The sequence below is a fragment of the Triturus cristatus genome, chromosome 6, assembly GCF_964204655.1.
Source record: "Triturus cristatus chromosome 6, aTriCri1.1, whole genome shotgun sequence".
Taxonomy (NCBI): domain Eukaryota; kingdom Metazoa; phylum Chordata; class Amphibia; order Caudata; family Salamandridae; genus Triturus; species Triturus cristatus.
Window position 1 is genome coordinate 43747570 of NC_140589.1, and position 26133 is coordinate 43773702.

At 46.8% G+C, this 26133-nt stretch overlaps 1 protein-coding gene across 1 annotated transcript in view; it reads left to right on the forward strand.

Moving 5' to 3' along the window:
* The window catches only part of KIF6 (kinesin family member 6), a 1720339-nt gene that overhangs the window by 610644 nt on the left and 1083562 nt on the right, over window positions 1-26133 (forward strand). The window contains exon 9 of the mRNA XM_085610234.1: window positions 16513-16599. Coding sequence (XP_085466360.1) covers window positions 16513-16599 — 87 coding nt within the window. The remainder of the gene's footprint in view (window positions 1-16512; window positions 16600-26133) is intronic.

A 26133-nucleotide genomic window follows, 5' to 3' on the forward strand; every position in this document is an offset into this window, starting at 1 on the left:
TGAGCCTGCCTCAAGTCAGCCCTTGAAGGTCCCCCTGTCCCCAGAAACTCAACCTGGTCAGGTTCAAGCTCTTCAGGGACAGTTCCTTCAGGGTCCTCTAGATCAGCTTCCTGGGAAGGCTGATCATCACTCTGAGGCAGGGGGGAAGGCACAGCCTTGACCCTCCTGTTCTTCTTCTTGGTAGGTGCTTGGTCCATTGTTCCAGGATCCAAGACCTGAGGTTCAGTGAGGCACTTTTTGGCCTGTGACCTGGTCACAGCAAGGACATGTGATCATATACCTAACATCTCTGCATGAGTCCTGTACTCCACTTCTGACCATAGAGAACTCTCTAGGTCATTGCCCAACAAACATTCTACTGGGAGGTCTGCACTAACCACAACCCTTTTGAGGCCAGTTACCCCTCCCCATGAGAAGTTAACAACTGCCACACTATGTGAAGTAGTGGCATTGCTGGCATTGGTCACCAGGTAGTTCTCACCTGATATGTACTGTCCAGGATCCACAAAGCCTGGTGTCACCATAGTGACACTGGCACATGTGTCCCTGTAGGCTTGAGCCACTTTGTCATTAATTAAAGGAGTCTGTCTGTACTTGCCCAGGTTACTGGGGCTCACAGTCAGGGACAAATCAATGTCCCCATCACAGATCAGGACTGCCTGTGTCAGGGTTCTGTCTAAGTCAGAATCTCCCTCAGTCCCCATAGTGATTCCCACTACACCCTTTGTCTGGGGACCAACACTGCTAACAGTAGTACTGGGAGCAGGTGCCTTAGGGGCAACAGTGTTGGGGGCTCCACCCTTTTTGCAATCACTAGTCCAGTGAGTTGTATTTTTACAATGATTGCACCAGGGTTTCTTTTGACCTTCTTTCTTCTTTTTGGACTGTTGGGACCCACCCTCCTTAGCAGTAGTTTGGGGCCCTGTTGAAGACTTCTGGTCTTTAGGTTTCTGATCTCCACCCTTCTGGTCTGTTTTCTTCTGATCACCCCCTTGGCCCTGGTTCTGGTTCTTTTGCTTAACCCTGGTTCTGACCCATTTGTCTGCCTTCTTTCCCAATTCTTGGGGAGAGGTCAGATCAGAGTCAACCAAGTGTTGATGCAGTTGCTGGTTTTGACAGTTATTTAAAATCTGTTCTCTCATCATCAAATTATACAATCCTGTAAAATCAGATACCTTACTTCCCAGCAACCAACCCTCCAAAGCCTTAGTGGCACATTCAATGTATTCAGACCAGTCCTGAGTCTGTGTCTTTTGGGTGTCTCTGAACATTAACCTGTACTGCTCAGTGGTTAAGCCTAACCCATCAACTAGGACACTCTTCAGGACTCTGTAGTTTCTGACATCCTCTTCTCTAACAGTGAGGAGTCTGTCTCTGCCTCTTCCCTCAAAGGAGAGCCAGAGGATTGCTGCCCACTGGTCTTCAGGAACCTGCTGTACTTTGCAGGCTCTCTCAAGAGCAGTTATCCACTTGTGGATGTCATCCCCACTTTTGTAGGGGGGCACAACCTTAGACAGGTTTCTATTATCGAAAACCCTATCTTTGTCCTTAGGGACAATGCTGCCACCAGTGGGTATAGACCCACTCTCTTTATGCTGTCTAGCCTTGCTCAGTTTCTCTTCCATCAGGGCTACTTCTAGCTCCTGCTTCCTGATCCTCAGCTGGGCTTCTTGCATCTTGGCCTCATGTTCCCTCCTCTGAGGGGTGGTCATCCTTCTCCTGGAGTGACCTTGAGAGCCTCTAGAGCCATGGGAAGCATTGGATTCACCTGAGTGATTCCTTCTCCTCCCAAGCCCTGGGTTAAGTCCACTGGGGAGATCCAATGGGGTAAACCCACTGTCAGTCCCCTATAGCCTTGGTTTAGCTGAGCGAAGTATAACACTTGGCACTGGGCTAGTTCTCCCTTCATCCCCACTCACATCTGTATCCCCATCACTTTCCTCCTCTGTAGTATGGTGTTCATCTAAGGGATGGCTATTGGAAAGGGGTACCTCAGTGGCATCTTCAGAAGGGGGGCCTCCTGTTCCTGTCCCTAAGGGGGCTAACTGGGAAGCTTTCTTGAGCTCTCTTTGATTTTCATCATCTTGCAAGAGTTCTCTGAGCACAGCAGAGGTAGGGTTCTTGGGCTGTTTAAGGCCTCTAAGAGTTGCCAAATGCCTGAGCTCATTCTGATTAAGGGTAGCAAAGATGGATGGTGCCCTCGGGGGGTCACTCTCAACAGAGATGGGTACAGTGGACCCCTCTGCCCCAGCCATTGCTCTTAAGTGTGGGTGGATGTGTTGCAATCTACCTACACTTGGGTTTACCTACTAAACCTATCTAGTAGTTGTAGTCAGGGTGTGCTACTCCCTTTGCTCTACAACAACTAAGTTCAGTAGAACTTAAGTATATCTAATCTTGTTTTATATGTACCTACAGGTACCTATGTGATCTTTCAATTGGTAACCAAGAGATTACAATGGTAAAACACAGCAAGCTCAAATCCAACCGCTGCTCACCAATGTGAGAAGTTGGCCTGGTATATGCTGTTCACTAGTTCTAGTGACCACCTTGTACCATGCCAAGCAACCCTTATGGTGTGGTTGTAAGTCAACCTTTTCGGACTAGCTGCCCTAGTGGTAGCGTAGGCTAAGCAGTCTTTGAGGCTAAACTCGTGATGCGTGTTAAGCAAGCTGTTTTACCAATAGTAACCCCCTTTTATACCAATGAAAGGACACCACACAGATATATATTCAAAATATATATGTATTTATTTCTCAAAGTAACCCCTAGTCTCTTTATGAGCACAGGAGCACAAATCGTCAAACAAGATTATCACAGAATACACAGAAGTTGCACTTTATATGGATAGGCCCTGGTGGCCACTCGAACCATATACTAAAATAGTGGTATAAGTACCACGAACAGAAAAGGGAAAAGGCCTAGGGCCTCTAGAATCGCTGGGCCTACAAGGAGCTAACTTCAGTTAGTGACCAGGAGGTCCACGGGTTGCGTGTGCAGAGCAAATAGTCACACGCGTGCCCCCATAGGTTTCAATGGGTGCGTAAAAAGTACAAAGTTACTGCAAAGAGGATCTTCCGGGTGGGCTAGGAACTCAAGATTTGGAACACAGGCACTAGGGATGTAATACTACACTTGGGCACAGAAGTGCCAGCTTTACCTCACCCACAGGAAGCGGGTGCATAGGCCTCGAAGTGCGTCGGGTTTCTTCTATCTGTTCCGTGGGGCCTGAAGACAAAGATGCTGCAGGCGACCGGCCCGGAGGAGATGCAGTGGATCCAAGGGTGGATCGGAGATGTTGAAGACCTGTAAGCAGAGGGGACAGTGTTCACAGTCACTAGCCAGTGACCAGCGTGGCACCAGGTGGGTACCAGGCGATGTCGGGTGCAAACAGGAAGAAAGGTGTAGCTTGTCTCTGCAGCCACGTGGTCCCTGAAGGTCGACGACGTCCAGGAGTCGAGTCACGAGCTGTCCCACGCAGGCTCTCGCTGTCGGCAGTGTCGGCGACTTGATCGAAGCAAACAAGCCTTGGCAAAAGCAATTGTTGCAGGAAAGGAGATAGGCTGATGGCTCTGACCAGCAAGGTCAGAGGAACTGCTCCTTTGGAGGGGAGCAAGGGCCAGTCTGGAGCAACCAGACCAGCGGTGTTTTTCGTAGATTTCGTCGCCAAGATGGCCACTAGCCAGCGGGCCAGCAACCGGTGAGGCGCGTCGAGTGGCAAAATGCAGACGGGCCCCACGCAGATCGTGGAGATGCTGGAGGGCTCACCTTTGGTGCAGATGCTGCTCGGGGGTTGGGCTTCTCAGATCCCAAAGCACAACTTGGAGGGAGCCTCGGTTGTTGCACTTGTCAGCTTGTCGTGGTCGTTTCAAGATGGCTGGCTCCACGTGTCTCGGTACCTCCACGGGTCTCCTCTTTTCAGGGACTGTGGATCGGGCGGTGAGAGGTCTGGAGGTCCAGGTCTTGTCAGTCTCTGGGCTCGGGCTCCGGCGGGAGGCGGCGGCAAAGCAGACGTTGATTCGCTGGATGGTGCTTGCGTTAGCAAGGTGGTCACTCCCTGACCACAGGGGAGATTGGCTTCAGTCCTCTGTGCGGCAGAGCGTCGAAGTTCCCGTCTTCTTCTTAGTTTCAAGTTGATTCCAGGATGTCTGAAGTCTTAGGACACAGCTCCTACCTTTAAGCGGATTCTAGGGGCCGGACTACCTGCTAGGTCCCACCCTAAGGGTGGGACCAGGAAGGGGGGTGGTTACACCCCCAATCCTTTGTCCAGCTCGCCCCAGGCCCGGGACTGGTGTGCCCCAGGACCGGTTTGAACTGGCATATGCCCCGAGGCTCCTTGTGAGCCACAGGCATATCTGGTTTCTTTCAAGCCCTACCTGACCAATACACAAAACCCTGTCTGGGGTGGTGCACGCACCTCCCCTGGCAGGAAACCCTTTGTCCACACCTCCCAAGCTGGAAGGACTCCCAGCAGCAGGAGGGCAGACTTGTGTCTGTGGTGGCAGCATCCATTTTGTGGAGCTGAGGCTATGTCTGATTTTACCCGGATTTCAGGTACTGTACATGTCGTGTCCCTCTAGAAGGGTGGAATGCTAACCCCGTCGCCAGAATTGGCGAGGGGTTAGTATTCCAATTCGTATGACACCTTACTCGACATGTTTTGATAAAGCCAAACCAAAGATAGCATTTAACCGCGAGGTTCATAATGCACTTAAGAGTATATGGTATGACGATATCTGGAAACAGTAGAAGGAAGTTGTTCCGACCACTGCAGACAGGCTCAGCTCATGCCAGAGCACCATCTCACATGGAACCAAGCACTCTGCCTTCAGGATTGTTAAGGCCTGCCATAGGAGTGACTTATAGGTTACCAGGTGTCCCATTTAAGGTTAGGTATAGGTATACTACACCTAAGTAAGAGGTGGTTACACCAACTTACCCCAGCTGAGTGATCAGCCAGTTGTGTCAGATTTGTTAGGCCAAGCCTGGGGTGGCATAATACATGCTTCAGCCCCGGGCAGGCCTTGGGTACACCAATGCCCTGGGTACCTAGTGTACACTGGTACAGGGGCTGACAGGGTGTTCCACTTCCAATTGGTTATGCACCTAGGGTGCATAGTTTTAATTTAGTAGAGAGAACAGCAGGCTGGGGGTCTGATTGGCAGGCCCACAGCCTCAATATGTAAAAAACCAGTGAAGCAAAAAGCAAAAATTTGGGGTGACCATAGGATAGCAGACCCTACTCTCCTACAGTCGCGTTGGGGAGAGGGGCGTCCTGGTCCGCGCCTGTACTCCCGGTAAGTGTAGATACCATATTACAGGCAGCACAGTGCACTCCGACTCGGAAAACAGCTTGACATTATTTCCCACAGTAACACCACAAACTGCAGACGATCTGCTGGGCCTATGAGCGGAAAATAGACTATCCAGCACATACCACTGGCACGGAGCACGACGGTGCCGGCACGAGAAATCATGGACACGTATATCCTTTTTATTATCTGAAAATATGACATTATAATGACAAAAGTATTAGCTCGGGCTCAGATGAGCTACTACATGTGATTGCTTTTACATGGTAGTGTGGAAGCCAGTCCCCTACTTGCGAATGCTACAGTTTACTATAACAAAGTTCAATGTGGTCTGTTGGTTCGGCTTTGTTTAGTTCCCAAACAGGGCCTTGTAGTAATGTTAAAATGGGAGGTTAAGAGCTCTGGCAGGCAGCAGCTGATATGCCCTGATTGTGTTCATTATCCCCCGACCTGGATGCATACATCGCACTTAACACACAATGCACAAGCTAGACAAGTATAACTTAATTACGTGGAATGTCCGCGGCCTGGGCTCAGTACAGAAACGGCACTGAGTACATGCGCAATTGCTGCGGCAGGCAGGCGCAAATTGTCTTCATACAGGAGTCACACTTGATGGAAAAGGAAGCTGCAAAGATGCGAAAGAAATGGAGGGGTCGGATCTTTACTACTAATTACTCGGCATTAGCTAGGGGTGTGATGATCCGGGTTAGATACGGTGTCCCGTTTATAGTACTAGATACGAGGATAGATGTGCAGGGCAGGTACATATTGTTACGTGGCACACTGGATGGAGTACCTGTTGTGCTGTGGACTATGTGCGCTCCAAATTTTGATCAGAACAAATATTTTTTGGGGCTAAACACGATACTGGCAGGTTGGCAGGCATACCCATGGATCTTGGGGGGAGATTGCAATGCGGTCATGGATATTGGGCTTGACCGATCATTCCCACCCCTCCATGGCACGGTGGCTAGTAAACAGGCAGAAGCACTCTGCAGTTGGGTAGATGGGTGGTCCCCAAGCGATGTGTGGAGGCAAAATAATCAGTTGAACAAAGAATATTCCTTTTACTCCTCGGTGCACCAGTTACATACCAGAATTGACAGAATTCTATGTTCTCTGTCCATAGCAGATCAGGTCACCCACAACACATTTAACAAAGACATTTTCGGATCATAACCCACTGGAGATCTCCCTTAATTGAGGCAGAATACCCACCCCGGTGCCCACGCGGAAACTTTGGCCCCAATTACTGGAGGACCCAGTGTTCCGTAGTACACTGTCAAATACACTCACTCATTACTTCTCTGAAAATAGAAATACTGCATCCACAATGCTGATTGAATGGGACGCATTAAAGGTAGTAATTGGGGATGGAAATCAGCGCCACAGTAGGAGCAATGCAAGAGGTACATAAGAACCTGATAACAGTGGAGGGTACTATGGGAGTGCTTGAACAAAAAGCAGCGAAAAACCCCACTGAACAGGCTCTGTTGCAGGAGGGACGCCTCCATCATGCGGAGCTATTGGAAACCCTTAGAATAATCGGTTACAGGGCCTTCACCCGGATAAAACACTCTGAAGCAGACAAATCGGGGACACTGTTAGCTAAGATTCATCGAGATGATCCACCAGCCACCGTCATCATCTAAATCAACACACCTGGGGGTAACGTGGTAGGCACGCAACATGATATTAACGATGCCTTCAGCTCATACTATGAAACACTGTATAGTAAGCTGCTAGCACAGGACGAAGCCCTAATAGACACATTCCTTGCAAATCTACCGTACCCGCAAGCCCCAGCGGACATGGAGGAAGCCTTGGCAGGCCCCATCACCAGAGCGGAAATAAAGGCAGCTATTAACGGGCTCCCGCGTAATAAAGCGCTGGGTCTGGATGGCTTACGGGTGGAATTCTTCAAAACTTACTCGGAGATACTACAGCCTGAACTGGAGGAACTATACAACAAGTCACTGGAACTAGGCCACCTCCCCTGCACTACTGTGCAAGCGTTAGTAGTATCGCTGCCAAAGCCAGGGAGGGATATGACTGACATGTCGGGTTATCGTTCATTATCGTTATTGGCAACCGAGTACAAAATATGGAGTAAAATTTTGGCAAATTGATACAACCCTATTTAAACAGGTTAATACACAATGACCAGTGTGGTTTTATATCGGCACGCAGCACATCATTAAATATAAGGAGGTTACATCATATAATGGCAACAGATCTAGAACGATTCCAACATGCCGATTGTATTGCACTGGACCTGTGACAGGCGTTCGGCATATAATCCATTATCCTGGGATTATATGTTTAAAGCTATTGCACAATTGGGTTTCCCCCCAACTATATTAGATGGATACGCTTACTCTTCGACACCCCAATGGCGAGGGTTAGGACTTGTAAACACATCTCTCAGGAATACTGAGTACAGAGGGGCACGAGACAAGGCTGCCCCTTGTCCCCACTATTGTTCGTACTGGCGCTAGAGTCGTTGGCTCTTCGACTAAGACAGGAAGCGATTCAATGTGGAATACCAATTGGCACAACCATGCATTTGATCTCCGCGTACGCGGATGACATCATTATTTATGCGAGGGATCTTCTGAGAGGACAAGACCCAATACCGTGAATTTTCGCCGGTTTCGGACGGATCTCTGGCTTAGCCATAAATGAATCAAAATCGACTGTCTTCTTTTTCCAAGACCAACCATGCCCTGACAGAATTAATCTTGGGTTGCTCCCTCTACCTGTTGTGCGTCACACATTTTAATATCTGGGTATCAACATACATCGCTCCCATGCGGACATGTTGGAGGGTAATCTTAATAAGGCCATCAGGGGAATACACTCACAAGTGGCTTTTTGGACCACGTTGTCTCTCTCGGCAATGGGTCGAGTGGCAGTGTCTAAGATGGTGATGCTACCACGCCTCCTTAAATATTTTACTAATTTGTCGATTATAATGCCCCAAATATTTTTAATACACTCGACACCATACTATCGGACCTTATCTGGGGAACGGGATGTCGTAGAGTGAGGCTAAAGAAATTACAAATAGACACAAAGGGAGGGGGCCTGGGCGCAGTGGATTTCCGAGCCTACTGCTATGCAAGCCAATTGCAGTGACTGTCATACTGGACGGCGGGACGCAACTTACAAGAGATCAGTTTCACTACCAGAAATATCGAACAGGGACAGCTGCACGCACTGGTATTGCCACAATGTAAAATCCTCTTGATAGTACCACCTTTATTACAAGCCGCACTAACATGCTGGAAGAAAGCCCTGAAATGCACGTCTATCTTCAGCCCCTACGCAGGTAACATCCCGTTAGTGGGGATCCCACTATTGAGCGGTAGACTCACAAAATACAAACTCAGACCGTGGCTAAATCGCTTTATTATATAGGACAGGGAAGCCACATTATCAAATGGCTATATTTGAGCATTCGGCCACACGTTAAACTGCCCCTGGATGCCCTTCGGGCCCAATGGGTAACAGATGTCGGAAGGGACCTCTCTGATAGGGAATGGACAGATATTTTAGAGCACCCAAGGAAGGTGTCCCGTAATGCCAAGTTTAAGTTCATACAATATATAGTCCTGCACAGAGCTTATCTAACACCACATCGTTTACAGACCATGTACCCAAACACGACACATCAATGTTCCAGATGCAAATTAATGGAGGCGGATTTAATACATATGCCGTGGGCATGCCCGTGTCTTGGAGAGTTCTGGGGAGGGGTTAAAAGAATAATAGGAGAGACTACGCACCTTTCAACAGATGGCTCGGTACTGGAGTGCTTGCTGGGCCTCCGGAAGCGCAGGAAGTCGCAGAAGGTCCAGCTCTGCTTCCTGGAGTTGGCATTTATAGTGGCCAAGAGATCATCACCATGTGCTGGAAATCAGCTAAACCCCCTGCAATACACACATGGCACAGCAAACTCATAAAATGAGGGGGAGCCGAAAGCGCTGTCTTGCGCAGGGAGGACGCCAGACACACTGCTAAAAGCCCTTAAAGGCACTAACCCGGACCACATTTCTAATACCCCGATCACACAGTAGGCACTGGCCTTGAGGAAGTGTATATGGTTCTTGTATAATAGATGAGTAGAGGGTCGGTGTACAAACTTGCGCACAGTAAATGATGGACAACACAATCCCGGGACGTAATAGAAGTCTATGATGCGAAAGGAATTGCCAGAGCCTAGGCAGGTGGGGGAGGGCTGGTTTGGAAGCGGCTACAAGTTCAAAGTTAATGATTATTGTACATACTTATTGGTGACACTGCACTCGGTTATATCTTAAATAGATACCTGCGGTATTTCTGCTCAATAGAACAGGCACAAGGTCATGAATGCAATGTACACAATGCCAAATTGAAAATATAAATGTACAAAGGACCCACAATGTTGGAAAGTAATGGTAATATGTGAAAATCAATAAAGTATGTTTTTAAAAAAAATTAGGAGAACTGCTGAGGTCCTTGATCTCTACCTCCCCACCATGGAGGTAAAACTAATGTTCTTACTGAGATCGTTCAGCCTGGCCCGGCACCGACTGACCCGTTTCTATCCTTCAATGAGGCCCGACAGATTCGCCATCAGGCATGTGCGCAAAGCCATGGTCTGGTCCTCTGGTCAGTTAACGGGTTTCACACTGCAAAAGACCAGCTCTAGAAGACCCTGTTTTTTTACCCAGCATGCAACTTCTGAGAGTTTGGTGGTGGACATGCTGCACCTGCCACCTACATCAGCACAGCTTTCGGAAGACCATCTGTCCATTGTGCTCTAGGAGGTGCAGGCTGTTTTGGCCACAGGAGCCATAGAGGGTATCGGCCTTAGAAGTGAGGAGTGGGTGTTTTTCCGTCAAAATATCAAATGGGGAATGGATCACTTGACCTGAGTAACCAGGGTTTTATGATATTCGTATAGTTTACCGATAAAAACCCTCATTCACGTTCACAGGTTGGAAAAGCGGTATATCTTGATTCTCCGCTCTATTAATGGTAACGTGACAGCATCATCATAGGGTTATCTCTATGCTTCCTCCACCAGGAGGTTTAACCACTGGTTATTGCAGTAGTGATCAAGAAAGTGATTGTGAAGTGACGTGAGGTGAAGTGAAGTGTTGTTAAAATCTCGTACAGCCAGAACGTACTTTTAATTAGACTGGATTCGAGATTGTTAAAAAAAAGTCTTGGTGTGCACAGGAAGACTAGTTATGGTCTAGTGCACTTGTAGGTGTCCATAAAAAGGTCGACATGTTTCAGCCCTTCAAGTGCCCCTGGGGGTCAGGTAGGCTTTCTTCAGGACCTAAAAAAGTGAAAGTGAGGCCATCTGTTGTTGAGGTCTCATGTGCAAAGGGTAGATTGTCCCACTCGGCAATTGTTCAATTAGAACCTTAAGTCCCTGCGTTCGGGCAAAGAGGGAGCTGTGTCTGCTCAGTGGCAGGTCGGCACAACTTGTGCTAGCTCTTCCTCCACTGGCCCGGTTGGCCTGAAGAAGGCCCAGGTTCTATCTTCCCTGGACCTCTGAGACAAGGTGGTTGAGTTGGACCTGCACGACTCCAATTTTCACATCCCTGTCCTGCAGGAGCTACCTGTGGTTTGAGGTGGGCCACGAGAACTTTAATTTCGCTGTGCTCCCTTATGGCCTCACCAATGCCCCCTGGGTGTTCAAAACATTGATGGCGATGGTCGCTGCCCACCTTCAGAGATAGGGGGGGGGGGGGTACCAATCTTCCTCTACCTTGATGAGTAGCTTTTGAAGGCAGGCTGGTTACAGTCAGTCGTTGACTACCTCCAGATTACGGTGAATCTCTTTACATCACTAGGTTTTCTCTATTAGCCTGCCAAAGTCACACCCAACTCTTTTGCAGAGACTTCCTTTGATTGGAGTCATCCTGGATACCGTCTTTTTTCAGGCCGTTCCTTCAGACTAACATGTCCAGGATATCTGGGTTATGATGATCCCGATGTTTCAGCCTCTGTTCTGGGTCCCAGTTATGATAGTCCTGAGGTTTCTTCTCCCACTGGCCTCCTGCATCTTTCTCGCCGACCACGCCAGATGAGACTTGCGAGTCCTGCAGTGGGATCTGCCGTCTCACTGGGCCCAGCTCAAGGGAAGCCTGTCAGATTCCATCCAGGTTTCGGAGGAAAGTGCAAAAGATCTGCAATTGTGGCTGCTTGACCAGCATTGTACCAGCAGCATACCCTCACCGTACCCCTCCCAGACTTGATGGTGATGACGAATGTATTATCACTGGGTTGCAGAGGCCATGTGGGGAGAGGTGGAGATCCTGGGAATCCAGTCTCCGCAGAGACCCGCATCCACATCAGTCTGCTGGAGTCACCGGAGATTCAATTGGTGCTGAAGGTCTTCCTACGCCCCATAAAATGAGGCTAGTGCAGGTTCTCATGGACAGCCCACCTGCCAGGTGGTACTGCAACAAGCAGGTGGGTCCTGGGTCCAATGCCGAGCATCCCTGTGCCTCTGGAAGCGCCTGAACCATCAGGGCATATCCCGGGCTGTACTCAACCTAGTGAGATCTTTGAAAGCCATGAAAGACAAACTGAGCTGACGACTCACACAGGATCCCAAACGACTCTTACACCGGAGGTGGCACAGGTTGTTGGCCATCAACAGGAAGACGCCTGACTCAATCTATTTGCCACTGCCAAAAATGTGCAATGGCAAAACCTTTGCGTGCTGGAGTTCCCAAAAAGGCTCTGATCTCAGAGATGCATTCTGCATAGAGTGGAGCCTGGGACTCTTGTTTGCCTTCCTGCCGCCACCTCTCTTGCCCCGAGTTCTCAAGAAGATCTGGAAGGACTGGACCCAAGCTCCAGAGTGGGCCAGGAGAGGGTGGCACCTGGAATGCATGGGCTGGGCATCTGCCCTCCGATTCGGCTGCTGCCTCAGCCGGATCTTCTGTAGGGCAAGGTCTTGCACCCGGCTCTGTCCAGCTTGCCCTTCCATGCGTGGAGATTGAGCAGTGGCAGGTCATCTCTTTTCATCTCTCTTCTGAATTTGTTGGAAATATTCAGAAATGTGACAGAGGCACCAAGGATAGAGCAACAATTCTTGATAATGATACATGATCGATTCATTATTTCTCTGTAAAATCCAAGTATACTCCTTTTCAGACAGGCATAGATTACTCTCGTGTACACCGCTTTCTTCATACCGGTAAGGCTCGCAACAGATTTGTGTGTTTGATGTATTCACCCTACACACCCTGCCCCAACTGCAGATGCATTACACACTGAAAGAGAAGTGCTTAACACCAGAACATTGCACTAGTTGTGACCCAGAGATGAAAAGGGAGAGGCACAAATTAACACAACGAGAATAAAGTACAAATGATTATTTTCACTGTTATTATTATGCTTTGGTAGAGGAAAAGCCAGGACTACAGTGACCAGAAATGCAAGGAAAGGCTGGAATCGAATGGAGAAACCTTCGTCCCAATGAGATGCTTTGAGCATTTGCATATTTCCAAGGCGGTGAATGTTGTGTGATTTTAATGTAGCTTGCTATAGCGCCAAATCTCTCCCGAGGAGGTATCTCGGCGCTAACGGAAAAACACAGGCAAAGCAGAACGCAAGACTAAAGGAAGAGCTGTCTTAAGCAGTTTCCTAAAATGTACATAATCAGGACAAGCACAGATGTGATCGGGCAGTGTTCTTGCAATAAAACCGAGCCAGAGAGGCGAACGGCCTGCGCCGCATCAGCTCAGTCGAACACAAATCGGTAAGAGCAGATTGTGGATGTGATCTCAGAAATGAGTTACACCAAACAAATGCAAAGTTTTTAATGACATACAGAAGAGAAGTACATTCACTTCAAGCCTCCCGGAAGCAAAATCAGCTGCCAACAAACAAAGCTGAGGCTCGCTGTATTGCAAGGCGCTCGCGCTGGAGGCTGACAGAACTGCTGAGCAGACTCCGATCGAAAGGAATGCGACTGAATGTCAGTGAGTTTGGGGAGGAAAAAACTGGATCGATCATTGACGGAATTGGTGGCAATAATATATTGCAAATATTAGATGTAACACATGTGAAAAATAGACTTTGTGGGCTTTTAAATCCGTACAGGGCCAAACACATCTGCACCAGGCTGAAGCAATTGAAAGAGACGATAATATCTGTTGCCTGGAGTCCATAAAAAAGGAAACCAGATAATATGACGCTCCAGTGGCACATCATAGCTAACCTGGAATTCAGATTCTGAAGATTTCTGGCATGTAAAAAATATGACATCTTCAGGTTATTTTGTTAAAATCATGTATAATACCCCCCTCGAGAGGTTGCCAGGGAAAGATTCCACACTGTAAAACATTCGGAGTGTCAGATATCAAATGAACCACTGACCGATGACATTAATTGTCTTACATTCCAGCAGCAAAGGTGCAAACTGGGCCTCAGTACTGTAGAAACTGCAGTCCGATGCTGAGAGCTGGAGAGTGCTGCTCGGATTGATTACAGGACAGAATGTCACTTTTAGCATCAGCTTCATATGTTGTCTTAGATACTAAAGATATTCACGCGGTTTTCACCCAGAACCCTAAAACAGCAAAGGGGTAAGTTAAGATTTTTGGTATGGAGGAGAGGGTTTAAGATGATTTTTGATTCCAAAGCAAAAAGCAATTGTCTCAAAATAGAATGCTTACGAGCTCAAAATAATGGGTAAACTCCAGTGTGGTCGTTTTTAAGCAACAGTTGTAGGGAACACTTCATTTAAATCCTTCTTCGGCCAAATAATTCTGTCAACTTCCTGGCACACTTGGACTCGGTGAGCTTAGTAAGACAAATTCTTCAGAAGTAGGTATTTGTTAGCGGAGGGAATGTCCTAATACAAATGGTGTCATCAATATAGAACAATTCTTTTCACCAGATATAGGGCCTGAGCTAACCGAGGCACCATTGATCTGAAAAACATATAGAATGATGGAAAATATTTTTGATGGAGTTTTGCACCAAAATGCCCAATGGGGAGCTTTTGTACGCTAGAATTTCGCTGCCTGTGGTCATGGAATATATTAACACTGATTAGGAACGCTGCTCATACCATCAGAAATGTAAAGTTATTCAAGGTACCAGATAGCAAAGCTTATTCTGCCCCCCAAGGTTTTGCTGCAAATGAACACAAGAGATGAATGAAGATATATCAGGGACAGTAGGGGATGAAATGATGACGAATACTCAATGTGTTGAGCTTCACATGATGCACGCTCAGAGAAGAATGCTGATCTCTGCGGAAATTGTAAAAGTAACAAGCAATTTTAAGCATTTATTCTATCACCTTCTAGAAGGGTTTAAAATAAAGATTTAACATCAGATGCCACTTACAGGTGCTCTGTTTTACTCTGACAAATCATGCAAAGGTTTATGATAAACATGTCACACGCTGCATATATTTAGCTCGGCCAGTGCCCAAGAGATATTCTTAAAATTTGAGGAATTCACTCTCATCTCAAATGAAGCCCCCCCCCCGGGTCATAGCATTGAACCCGCTTCACTGAGGAGGGTCACATCATCCAGCGGAGAGGTAGTACCGCTGTTCGCTCAGACCTGCGAGGGATATGTGGCTCTTCAATGAGATTAGAAAACAATAATGGTTGAAAGGATTCAGTCTAGGCGTGTTATCTGGTTCACTCCGTACCTTTTCTATACATCTGCCCGGTCTTCACCTAAATTGTAATTAGTTACTCATCCACCGCCATTTCCTTGTGCAGTTGTCATATGTATGTGTCTAAAACGTGGTTAAATGTACTAATCGTTGTAGAGCGATGCCAGGGTAAATTGCAGCTCTTGGTGGGTACGGTACCCCCCGGGGTGCAGACCCCACAGTCCTGCATACCTCTTCCTCCTGTGCTTTGTTGGGCTGCTGCTTGTACTCTTGATGTCCGCTACTGGCGAGGACTGACCCTGTCTCTCCCACATCCCCACTTCCTCTGGTTTTTGACAAATAGTCTGCAATGCAAATACTGTGCAATAAGAACATTGCATTGAATATAATATATCAAAGACGCGATGACCAGGTGTCTATTGCATTAGTAGATGGTTCTTTTGTGCTCCATGGCATCCAGGTGATATGATATGAATGTGACTGAGAGCAGAATGGGATACTCCTTCCGCTGGAGTGCGTGGTCCTCCCTGTCGCCTGTTAGACCTCCGCCACGTAGATTTTGATATCAAACTATAGATCCACCCAAGGTCCGCTCCTACTGCACACGCGCGAGAGGAGGTTAAAGGTATAAGACACTACTGTGCATGCTGTCTAGAGCCACATGACTTCTCATGAGTTTCTGGGAACAATGACATTTACATAGAATGACGTGATTTTCTACGGCCGCAGTGTCTTATGCGGGAATGTACACAACCTGCACACGACTTGGTCATGACACACTTGGAACCCTCAAGCCATTGATAGGAAATTGAAGCGTTCACGCTGTGCGTTGCTGATGTTGGCTCAGTTCCCCTTCTCTTCACAGGAGTCTTTATGCACTTGTACATGGCGTCTCCATTGATAGGAAATTGAAGCGTTCACGCTGCGTGTTGCTGATGTTGGCTCAGTTCCCCTTCTCTTCACAGGAGTCCTTATGCACTTGTACATGGCGTCTCCATTGGTAGTATATTGAAGCGTTCGCGTTGCTGATGTTGGCTCAGTCCCCCTTCTCTTCATAGGAGTCCTTATGCACTTGTACATGGCGTCTCCATTGGTAGTATATTGAAGCGTTCGCGTTGCTGATGTTGGCTCAGTCCCCCTTCTCTTCATAGGAGTCCTTATGTACTGGTACATGGCGTCTCCGTTGATAGTATATTGAAGCGTTCATGCTGTGCATCGCTGATGTTAACTCAGTTGGCCTTCTCTTCGTAGGAGTCCTTATGTACTTGTACATGGCGCCTCTATTGGTAGTATATTAAAGCTTTCACGCTGCACACTGCTGATGTTAGCTCAGTTCCCCTTCTCTTCGTAGGAGTCCATATGTGCTGGTACATAGCGTCTATAATGGTCGTGTTCTGAAGCGTTCACGCTGCGCATCGCTGATTTTAGCTCAGTTCCCCTTCTCTTCGTAGGAGTCCATATGTACTGGTACATGGCGTCTATAATGGTCGTGTTCTGAAGCGTTCACGCTGCGCATCGCTGATGTTAACTGTGTTCTCCTTCTCTTCGCAGGAGTCCATATCGACTTGCAGATTTGCCCAGAGAGTTGCCCTGATTAAGAACGAGGCTATTCTGAATGAAGAGATAGACCCCAGACTGGTAAGAACTTTTGTGTCCTGGTGTGCACAGTGAGGTCAGAGGCCGAGGGGTGCATGGAGAGAGCATGAGTCATTGGGCTGCACTGTGTATTCCCTGCATCTGTCTCTCAATCTTTGGCAGTGTTGATGTTGTTTTATTTGGCCTCAGGGGGATATTACGATTAAAGTTCCTTCAATAAGAGCTCCTAATGTCCTGGGAAACTCTCAGAGCAGTTAAGTGGAACCAGGCACTGCTCTGCTCAGCTGTCCCAGGGAAGGGCTCTTTCACCTGCTCCAGGGGGGGGGGCAGGACATCCTTGTCACACAGTGTACAGTAGCGTCTGTGCTGGGAGACCAGCATGACAAGAACTTCCATGACCACATCAGTCCATCATTCTTCAGCTGCTTATCACAGGGGGTTAGGATCTGCACCACCGACCATTAGTGACAGTTCCACTGGAACCCCCCCTCCCACCTACACAGATAGAGTTGTAACCACTGCAGGTGCTGGCAGCAGCCCAGTGATGCGAGTATATCGTGCCAGGGGGTACCTTGGGGCTCTGTTAACCCTGCATTAACCCCTCCCCACAGATCTCTGCTACAGTGCTGTCCATGGCCCTAGTGCAGCTCACCAGTCACAGTGCTGCTACTACTTTGTGCGCCGCATGGTAAGTGTCGCTATGGGTCTGTATTATATACAGAGCCCTGGGGACACAAGAAGCATGTGCGACTGCCTGACATGCCCATGGGTCACTATGGGGTTACAGAAAAGGCCACAGATGCTTGTGGACTCCTTCAGTTGTATGAATCATGCTGGTGCTTATCTTGTTAGCGCAATCACAAGGTGCTGGAGGTGGGCCTACCCTTATTTGCTTGGGGGCCTAGTCCCAAGCAAATTAGAGAACCATTTGCCTTTGCACCCGTGCCATATTACAGACATGAACAGAGGAGCTAAGAAGCCTTGAAGAGGCACAATTGGGTACCACATTTGAGGGTCCCAGCGCCTCCCACTCAAAGAACCCCTGCACGCGAGTGAGGTCGCAGAGTGCTTACGCCTGTGAAGGAACCACTGCTCGTCCAGGCCGAGTCTCCATCTGCAGGGAATGGCAGACCGGTAGCTTCATGGATGTGGTGTTAGGGCCAATGCTGCTGGCTTTGGACCTGGGGAATCAGGTTCGAGTAAAGGCATTGACGCAACATACCATGATTCTGGGCAAATCTCTACATCTCCATTAGCCAAAAAGAAAGAATGTGTCCTTGTGTAATGTAACTGGCGCTCATGTAAAGTGCTCCAGTACCTTCAGATCGAGTTAGTGCTATATATAAAAAAAAAAACACCAGTCAAACTTTCACAATTTTGGATGTGAACAGTAAACAGTGCATGTTTGTGATCAGGTACACGGTTCCTGTCTGTGCAAATGGGGACAGTGTGACGAAGAATAATTCAGCTCCCGGTCCAGCTCCCTGCACTCAGTCACACACAGCCTCCAAGAGGCAAGAAGAGCTGTGCAGTCCTCCCCACACCTGGTGAAATGGTGTGATGACTGGGATATGGGCACATCTGCGAACATGCCCTCAAATACGAGTGCGTGACTGGCATATAGGGCTCTTAGGGAAATTGTTTTGCTGACTGATGTAGGGGACATATGGGAACTTTGATTGTTATGTTAGGAACACATGAGCATGACTGAAAAGGACTTACATCTTTATTTTGTAAAAGAATGGGAGGTAGTGACTATGGTATATTTTCCTAAAATTGCAGACTGATATGTGGGGTTAAAATAGTTTATTAAAAATGAATATATCAACACATAACACCTTGGAATAGTAGTAGACATCTCTTAGAGGACGGCAAGGGGCGTCCCTTGAGGCAAGTGCGACTACAGTGGTCCCTTTTTCCCTCTTCCCAAGGGGCAATTAGGACCTTAACTTGTGGTTTAAGAAACAACAGTTTAGTTAGAGGATGACACAGGTCCCCCTAACATAGTGGTAATATCTGACGGCATTGGTAAGATAGGAGCCCTGTTTTACGTCCTGATGAATGCCACAGACAAATCTAAGCCAAAGGCAGAAACATGTTGACGACAGAGGTGGTGATGGGGTAATAGTTCCCCCAATCCCCACACTTGAGCTTTTAATACCAAGTAGTACCCAGCGAATAAATGTATTTGGGATACTACATTGGGTTTTAAAATCACTTATTCACAGGCCCCCACTTAGCTTATTAGAAGTGCCTCTGTGTCTCCAGGTGTAGGCCCGCTCTCTATCAAACGTGATTTTTTGAGAGCGAGGACTGCCAATGATGAAGCATGACACCTGGTGGTGTGTGGACAGTCCTTAAAATTTTTTGAGATGCCTGGCACTTCACTGTCTTAGTGCTTTGTAAGGATATGGTTGCATTTTGTTAATGGCTAATCATTCAGGATAGCTTCTCTTGTGTGTGCATTATTGGAAATGAAAACATGCCTCACGTTTGGGACAAGCATTTATTAAAAATGAAAGACTGTAGTTGAAAACACGAGTCGAATTGGGCCATCTCTTTCTGGACACCTTTTTCGATGGTGTGAAACAACCTAATCGCCGTGAAGAAGCCCGCAAGGGTGAAACGCGTTGGCTGTTGTATATGTACTTATGAATAAAAGAATCTGCAAAATCATCTAGTTGAAAGACTGGCCATTTTTGTCATCGCTGATCTCCAGCGCCTGTGGGATTTGAACCCGACCACAATTTGTTACTTTTATAACAATACCTCTCTCATTCTTCTTATTTTCTTGTTGTATTTGAAACCATAGTCGGAGGCAGGTTTCGAGAGGTGGGCATAGATTGTTAGCTATCGTAAAAGGTATCCTTTGAATTGTGTAGAACAAACACTGGTAGTTGGTGCAGCAGCACATACCCTGCCCCCGTGCTTGCAGGCAGTATACTTATAAGTCTCTAGCATATGGTACAGTGTGTATCCAGAGCCTGTAAATTAAATGCTACTAGTAGGCTGCAGTACTCTTTGTGCCACCCACTAAAGTTGTACTGCAAAACATGTCTCTGTAGTGCAGTTTTAAACTGACATTTTGACTTGTCAAATAAACATTTTGCCAGGCCTAAACCTTCCATTCTAGTACATATAATTCTCCCCTGCAGTAATGCCTGTCAGTTCATAGGGCAGAGAGCATGGCATTAAAAATGTAGGACATGTATAGTTATGCTTTACATGTCGTGCCAGTGAAAAAAAAACAGTCGTTTTTCACTGTGGCAAGGTTAACCTCCCATAGACTAATACTGGGTTATCATATTAAATTTAATAAGTTATAACTTCAGTTTGGGAACAACTAGAGAACTCCTTCCACTCATTTGAATTGTAATTTAAAATCCGCTTTCATGGTAAAGTCGGAATTTGAATTATTTGATTTTGAAAATGCTACTTTTAGAAAGTTGGCGTTTCTCTGCCTAAACCAAGTGTGCCTTCCAGCTAGTGTCCAGGATCACCTGACTGTTAATGGCTCTCCTGTGGTGTGATGTTGATTCCTTCAAGACAGGAGACTAAAGGACCTTTGGTGTGGGGAGAGGTCTCCAGAGTAAGATAGGAAGGGGCTAGGTGGAACTTCCCAGGCTGAGTTCAGAAGATGCCTGCCCTGTCAATGGCTAATGTAGCTCACACCTCGTCATGCCTGTCCTTGGTTTCACTAGCCAGGCAGGAGGCACACCCAAGGGGAAGGGAGGAATTGACCAGAACCAGTTTAAGGTTAGACAAAGGGAGTGTCCCCCAGCCACTGGCTGTCACAGGGCATAAAAGTAACACCCTTGCAACGTCTGATCAGAGCACTCCTGGAACTATGGAGACTCAGAAGGACTTCCCTGCTGTCTGACCCCAGAAGAAAGACTGAATCTGCTTTCCTTGAACCCAGGACCCCAGAAGTGACTCCAAGGGTCAGTTCAGTGACCTCCTGTTTGAGCTACACGGACACAATAAGTTTCCAGACACCTTTCCCTGCAACTGCCCAGCTGCCCAGTACTCACTGGACCTGCCTCAACCCTGCTGCTGGCCTCTGCTGGAGTGAGTCCTAACCTCCCAGAAGTGCACCCATGTCCTGGACTCTTGGCTGGTAGAATGTACTTCTCCAACCTTAAAATGACAAAAACTGGACTCCAAGTGAAACGTTTTAGGGTCTGAGTGTCGAAAAGAACCGTCCCCAGTCTCCTTGCAAAGGTACATAAATTACTTCAAGGTCATTGTGGGAACCACATCCGACCGCGGATGAGGCCTTCGCGGGTAGAGACCCCAGACTTTTCTATACAGAGCCATTTGTGTTGACAACGCCCGCCATGTGCTTCCCTGGCAACATGATGTTCCAATTAACGGCCAGCCAACAACAACCGCCTCACAGTCCCCCACCAACACGAAGCTCTGACGAGGCCTAGACTTCAGCAAGTCGCCGCCGACGAGCCCCTCTCTGGATGCAGCCTGAGCCCGACCCCAGACAGCCTCATCCAAAAGAGCTTCTTGCTTGAAGCTGGATTAAATGAGAACGTTCAATTTACACCAGGACAAACCTGCTCCCTTTATCTGACCTCTGCTCCATTGTGGTCGGCCTTAACTTTTGAATTTGACTCTGTCCAGCGTGACCGCCACCGCGATTGCCACTTTGTGCTTTTTGGTGCTATTTCTACTGAAAAGTTTAGAAATTCATATCTGTGTTTCTACTTGTTATTTTGGTGTTATTTTATTTAATGATTAATTGTATTTATTAAAATGACTGTTTTTCTAATTTGGTTTGGAATTTTGCTTTTAATTAAGTTTTAGCAAATGGTACTGTAACAGTTTGTCTCCAGTTGTATATCTAGAGTTCTGAAGGCCTGATATTTTCTCGCAATTCTTGGGGCAGCCCCTCACCTCAGTGGCGGTTTTTCTTGTGTTAAGTTTTCACTTTATTACTTTTTGTTTGCTTCATAAATTCTTTACTCTTTACACCTATGTTAAACCTGACTGCTTTTGTGCCAGGCTACCAGAGGGTTCAGCATAGATTTACTTAGTGACTTTTGTGGTTCACCTTGACAGGGACTGTTAGTGACGTTTGTGGTTCACCTTGACAGGGACTGTTAGTGACTTTTGTGGTTCACCTTGACAGGGACTGTTAGTGACTTTTGTGGTTCACCTTGACAGGGACTGTTATTGACTTTTGTGGTTCACCTTGACAGGGACTGTTAGTGACTTTTGTGGTTCACCTTGACAGGGACTGTTAGTGACGTTTGTGGTTCACCTTGACAGGGACTGTTAGTGACTTTTGTGGTTCACCTTGACAGGGACTGTTAGTGACTTTTGTGGTTCACCTTGACAGGGACTGGTAGTGACTTTTGTGGTTCACCTTGACAGGGACTGTTAGTGACTTTTGTGGTTCACCTTGACAGGGACTGTTAGTGACTTTTGTGGTTCACCTTGACAGGGACTGTTAGTGACTTTTGTGGTTCACCTTGACAGGGACTGTTAGTGACTTTTGTGGCTCACCTTGACAGGGACTGGTAGTTACTTTTGTGGCTCATCTTGCCAAGGACTGTGATTATTAGTTGAGTGGGGCTCACATCCCTCTCAAATAGTAACCCAATTTCTTACATCCACCTAATCTGGCTTATACATATTGTTATTTCCTTCTCAGTGACCTTTCCTATCTAACCAAAAGTATCATAACAGGGACAATGGTTTAAGACAGAAAACTGCATGGCTCATCACTGACTACCCCACTATTAGACATCTGCCTGGCAGTCTTCTTAGCCAGAGCTCCAAAATTAATAGATTTTAGTAATCAGAATATGGGTGGACATACCTCGCGTAATTCCGTCTAGCATAATCACACGGAATTACCTAAGAATTCAGCGATATTACGCATGAATTACGCAAGAAGAGTAGCTCTGTGTTTAGTGCTATTTCTTGGTGCACAAATGCCCCTTCACTAAATGTGCTCTTGGCGTAGAATTTCCCCCCAACTATCTACCAGCATTTAGCGCTATTTGTTTACCGCAAAATTCACGCTTGCGTCCAAAATGGATGCGAGGGTGTATTTTCCACTAAGAAACAGTGCCAAGTGCAGCCGAACATGAAAAGGGGGCGCATAAAGCACTCGCTAAATATGCTCTCGCTTTATGATTTCCCCCCCCCCCCCAAATTACTCTGAACTGCGCAAGGATGAATAATCGTGTACTTATCACTCATTCTGTGTCGTAGAGTAATTCTGGTGTATTGTCAACCTGGAACAAGTCTATCTTGATCAGCCTAGGTAATTCCTTGCTAATGATACATGTCAGGAGTATGCTAAGACGTTTGGCATCTGAAGTTGTCCCTGGTAGTTTTTGGTTATTTCTACAGTGAAATACATGGACTCTGTCTATAAATCATCCTGTTCTTTTCCCCAGTTCTCCAGGAAAGGTCTCATTCTCTTGCCTTTATTTCCTTCCAGTGTTCCAACTATACGGATGCCAGTGTCCCGGGCAGTGCTTTAAATGGAAAAAATAAGTGCAGGTACTCACCAAAAGGTGCGGTGGACTGGGGGGCGGAGCCAGGGGCGGGACATGGGGCAGAGCCAGGGGCGGAGCTAGGTTTTCAACCTTGCCAAACTTTATATGCAAGAAATCCAAGTGCAAAGTAAAAAAATCAGAAGTATCTGTCCTATGGTTATGGCCCTAATAATAATAGTAAGGGTAGGTTCAAAACCGTCTCTGAATTTTGCCATCAAAGCTTTACATGCTGGAATTTTTAGAAACCCTTACTTATAATGAGAAAGGAGAACTACAAGTTCCAGCATGCAAAAGCATTACCAGCTAAAATCCATTACTGTCATGAAAGTCTAAAGCATTCCATGCAGCTGTCTGTCGCATTTGGGTTAAACGTGGTTTCCCATACAAAACAAGCGGTTTTATTTTATTTTATTTATTTTAAAAGTTTTATATAGCGCTAGCTTGACCCGTAGGTATCAGAGCGCTTTACATAACATACTGTAAAGAAAAACAGATGGAAATTGCATTTCATAGTAGGCAGGCAGTAAGGAAGCAAAACCAGGGATAAAAAAATACAGCATGGAAGATAAGGTGGTTAACACAGTCCTGTCACCAACTATCCTTGAATGTCAAGAGAGAGGAGTAAACTCGTATATTGAAGTCTAGGTTAGTTGACGTTGGTCAGGAAAGTATTTGTTAAGGAGATGGATTTTCAGGTCCCTTTTGAAACAGGAGAAGGAGGGGTTGCATCTGAGGACTCTAGGGAGCGCGTTCCACATTCTGGGAGCGTTGCCAGAGAACGATCGGTATTGTGTGGTTTTCTTTTTCAGTTTCGGAGGAATAAGAAGGAGTGAGTTGGAGCTTCTCAGCGTTCTGGATTGACCTGCTCTTACTAGTTTGTTGTTCAAGTAGTTAGGGGCCGGAGAGTGAAGGGTTTTGTGTGTGATGCAGTCCAGTTTGTAAATACACCTCCCTTCCATGGGAAGCCAGTTGAGGGAGTTGAGAGCTGGAGTGATGTGATCAAATCTTTTTACTCCAGATACGAGTCGAGCAGCCATGTTCAACACTGCCCTTAGAGGGGCTAGGTGAGCTTTTGGAGTCCCTGTTAGGATGGCGTTCCCATAGTCGATTTTAGAGAGAACTAGGGATTGGACTACTGTCTTGAGGTCATCAGGGGGAAGAAAAGGTTTCAATTTCTTGAGGTGTTTTAGAGAGAAAAGAGCACTTTTTTGCAGAGTTTTTGATGTGGGCCTCCAAAGATAAGTTCTTGTCAAGGGTGATGCCTAGAGACTTAACTGAGTCGGATAGGACGATGGGGCAGTTTAGTGCGACCAGATTCTTGAGCCACTCTTGAATTGGACGATGGTTGCTTTTTGGAGAGAATAGGATTAGTTCTGTTTTATCTGGATTGAGTTTTAAGTGGTTAGCGTTGAACCAAGTTTGGATCTCGGTTAGAGTGGCATTGAGGTGTTGGATGTCGCTGGGAGACTTGATTTTGAAATAGATTTGGGTGTCATCAGCGTAAAGGTGGTAATTCACTCCAGCTTTTTTCAAGATGATTGTGAGGGGCTCCATGAAAAGATTGAAGAGGGCCGGGGAGAGGATCGAGCCTTGCGGGACCCCAAGTGTGACTTTTGTTGGCTTCGAGAGACAGGAGTTGATTTTAATTTGTTGCGAGCGGTGTTGAAGGAAGGAGGTCAACCATTTTAGTACTGTGCCATTGATGCCAGAGCGCTTCGACAAGGTCTCCAGAAGCGCTGGATGATTTACTGTGTCGAATGCCGCAGATAGGTCAATAAGGATGAGTAGGCAGGCATCACCTTCATCTAAAGCCTTGTGAATATCGTCCGAGACGTTGAGCATAGCTGTTTCCGTGCTACAGCCTTTCCTGAATCCTGATTGAAAGGTGTCGAGGAGGTTGAACTCATCAATGTGTTTGTTGAGTTGGCGCAGAACGCATTTCTCCAATGTTTTTGCAAGGAATGGGAGGTTGGAGATAGGTCTAAAGTTATTGAGATCATTAGGGTCGGCCCCTGGTTTTTTGAGAATGGGTGTGATTTGTCCAAGTTGAAGGGAGTCTGGGACACAGCCTGAGGTGAGAGAGGTGTTGATGATTTTTGTCCAGAAAGGTGAAATGGTGTGGTTAAGTTCTTTTATGATTGTGGATGGGATGGGGTCCATAGTGTGGGAGGAAGGATTTAGGTTAGAAATTATACTGAAAACCTAATTTTCCGACATTAGCTCAAAGTCGGACCAATGCGCATTGTTTTTTAGCTGGAGACAGACCTGATTGTTCAGAAAAAGTTCTTACCAAGGACAATCAGGGGATGTTAGAGTGGGGCAGGTTAAGAGGGAAGGAGGGTTAGAGGTTTATATGAATGATTGATCAATTTTTGAGATTTATTAGTGAAGAAGGTGGCAATTTCTTCACAACGCTCATTGGTGGCTTTGATTTCTTGAGAGGGAGTGCAGCTAGTTTGGCTTTTGACAATGTTGAAGAGTTCTCTCGGTCTGTTTTTCGCCAGATCTAGTTGGCTGCGGAAGAAAGACGCCTTTTCACTGAAAATATGTTTTTTGTATGCTTGCCGAGTAGATCCAAGTTGCGCTAGCTGTAAGGTCGGGGGGTTTAGTCTCCAAGACCTTTCTGTTTGTCTGAGTTGACGCCTTTCCTCATTTAGATCCACGTTAAACCAGGGTTTAGATTTGATTCGACTCAATTGTTTGAGTTTGAGAGGAGCTACTTGGTCTAGAACCTCTGTCATTTTTGAGTTAAAGTGCGTAGTGACTTAATCGGCCGTCGATGATGAGGGTTGGAGTTGAAGATGGGTATGAATCCTGGATTCAAGTTCGGATAAAGGGATTGTTTTGATATTTCTGGTCCAGTGTTTAGGTTTGTCATCACAAATAGGTTGGTGGAAGACAAGTGCATCAATCAACAGAATGAGGTGGTGGTCGGACCAGTCAAGGTGTTGCACCTTTGATGTGAGTTGGTTTATTGCAGAGTTGTTTGAGGTTATATATTTCAAGTAGGTTGGATAGGTTCTGGGTAGTGGAGTCTTCTGGGTCGTTCCAGTGG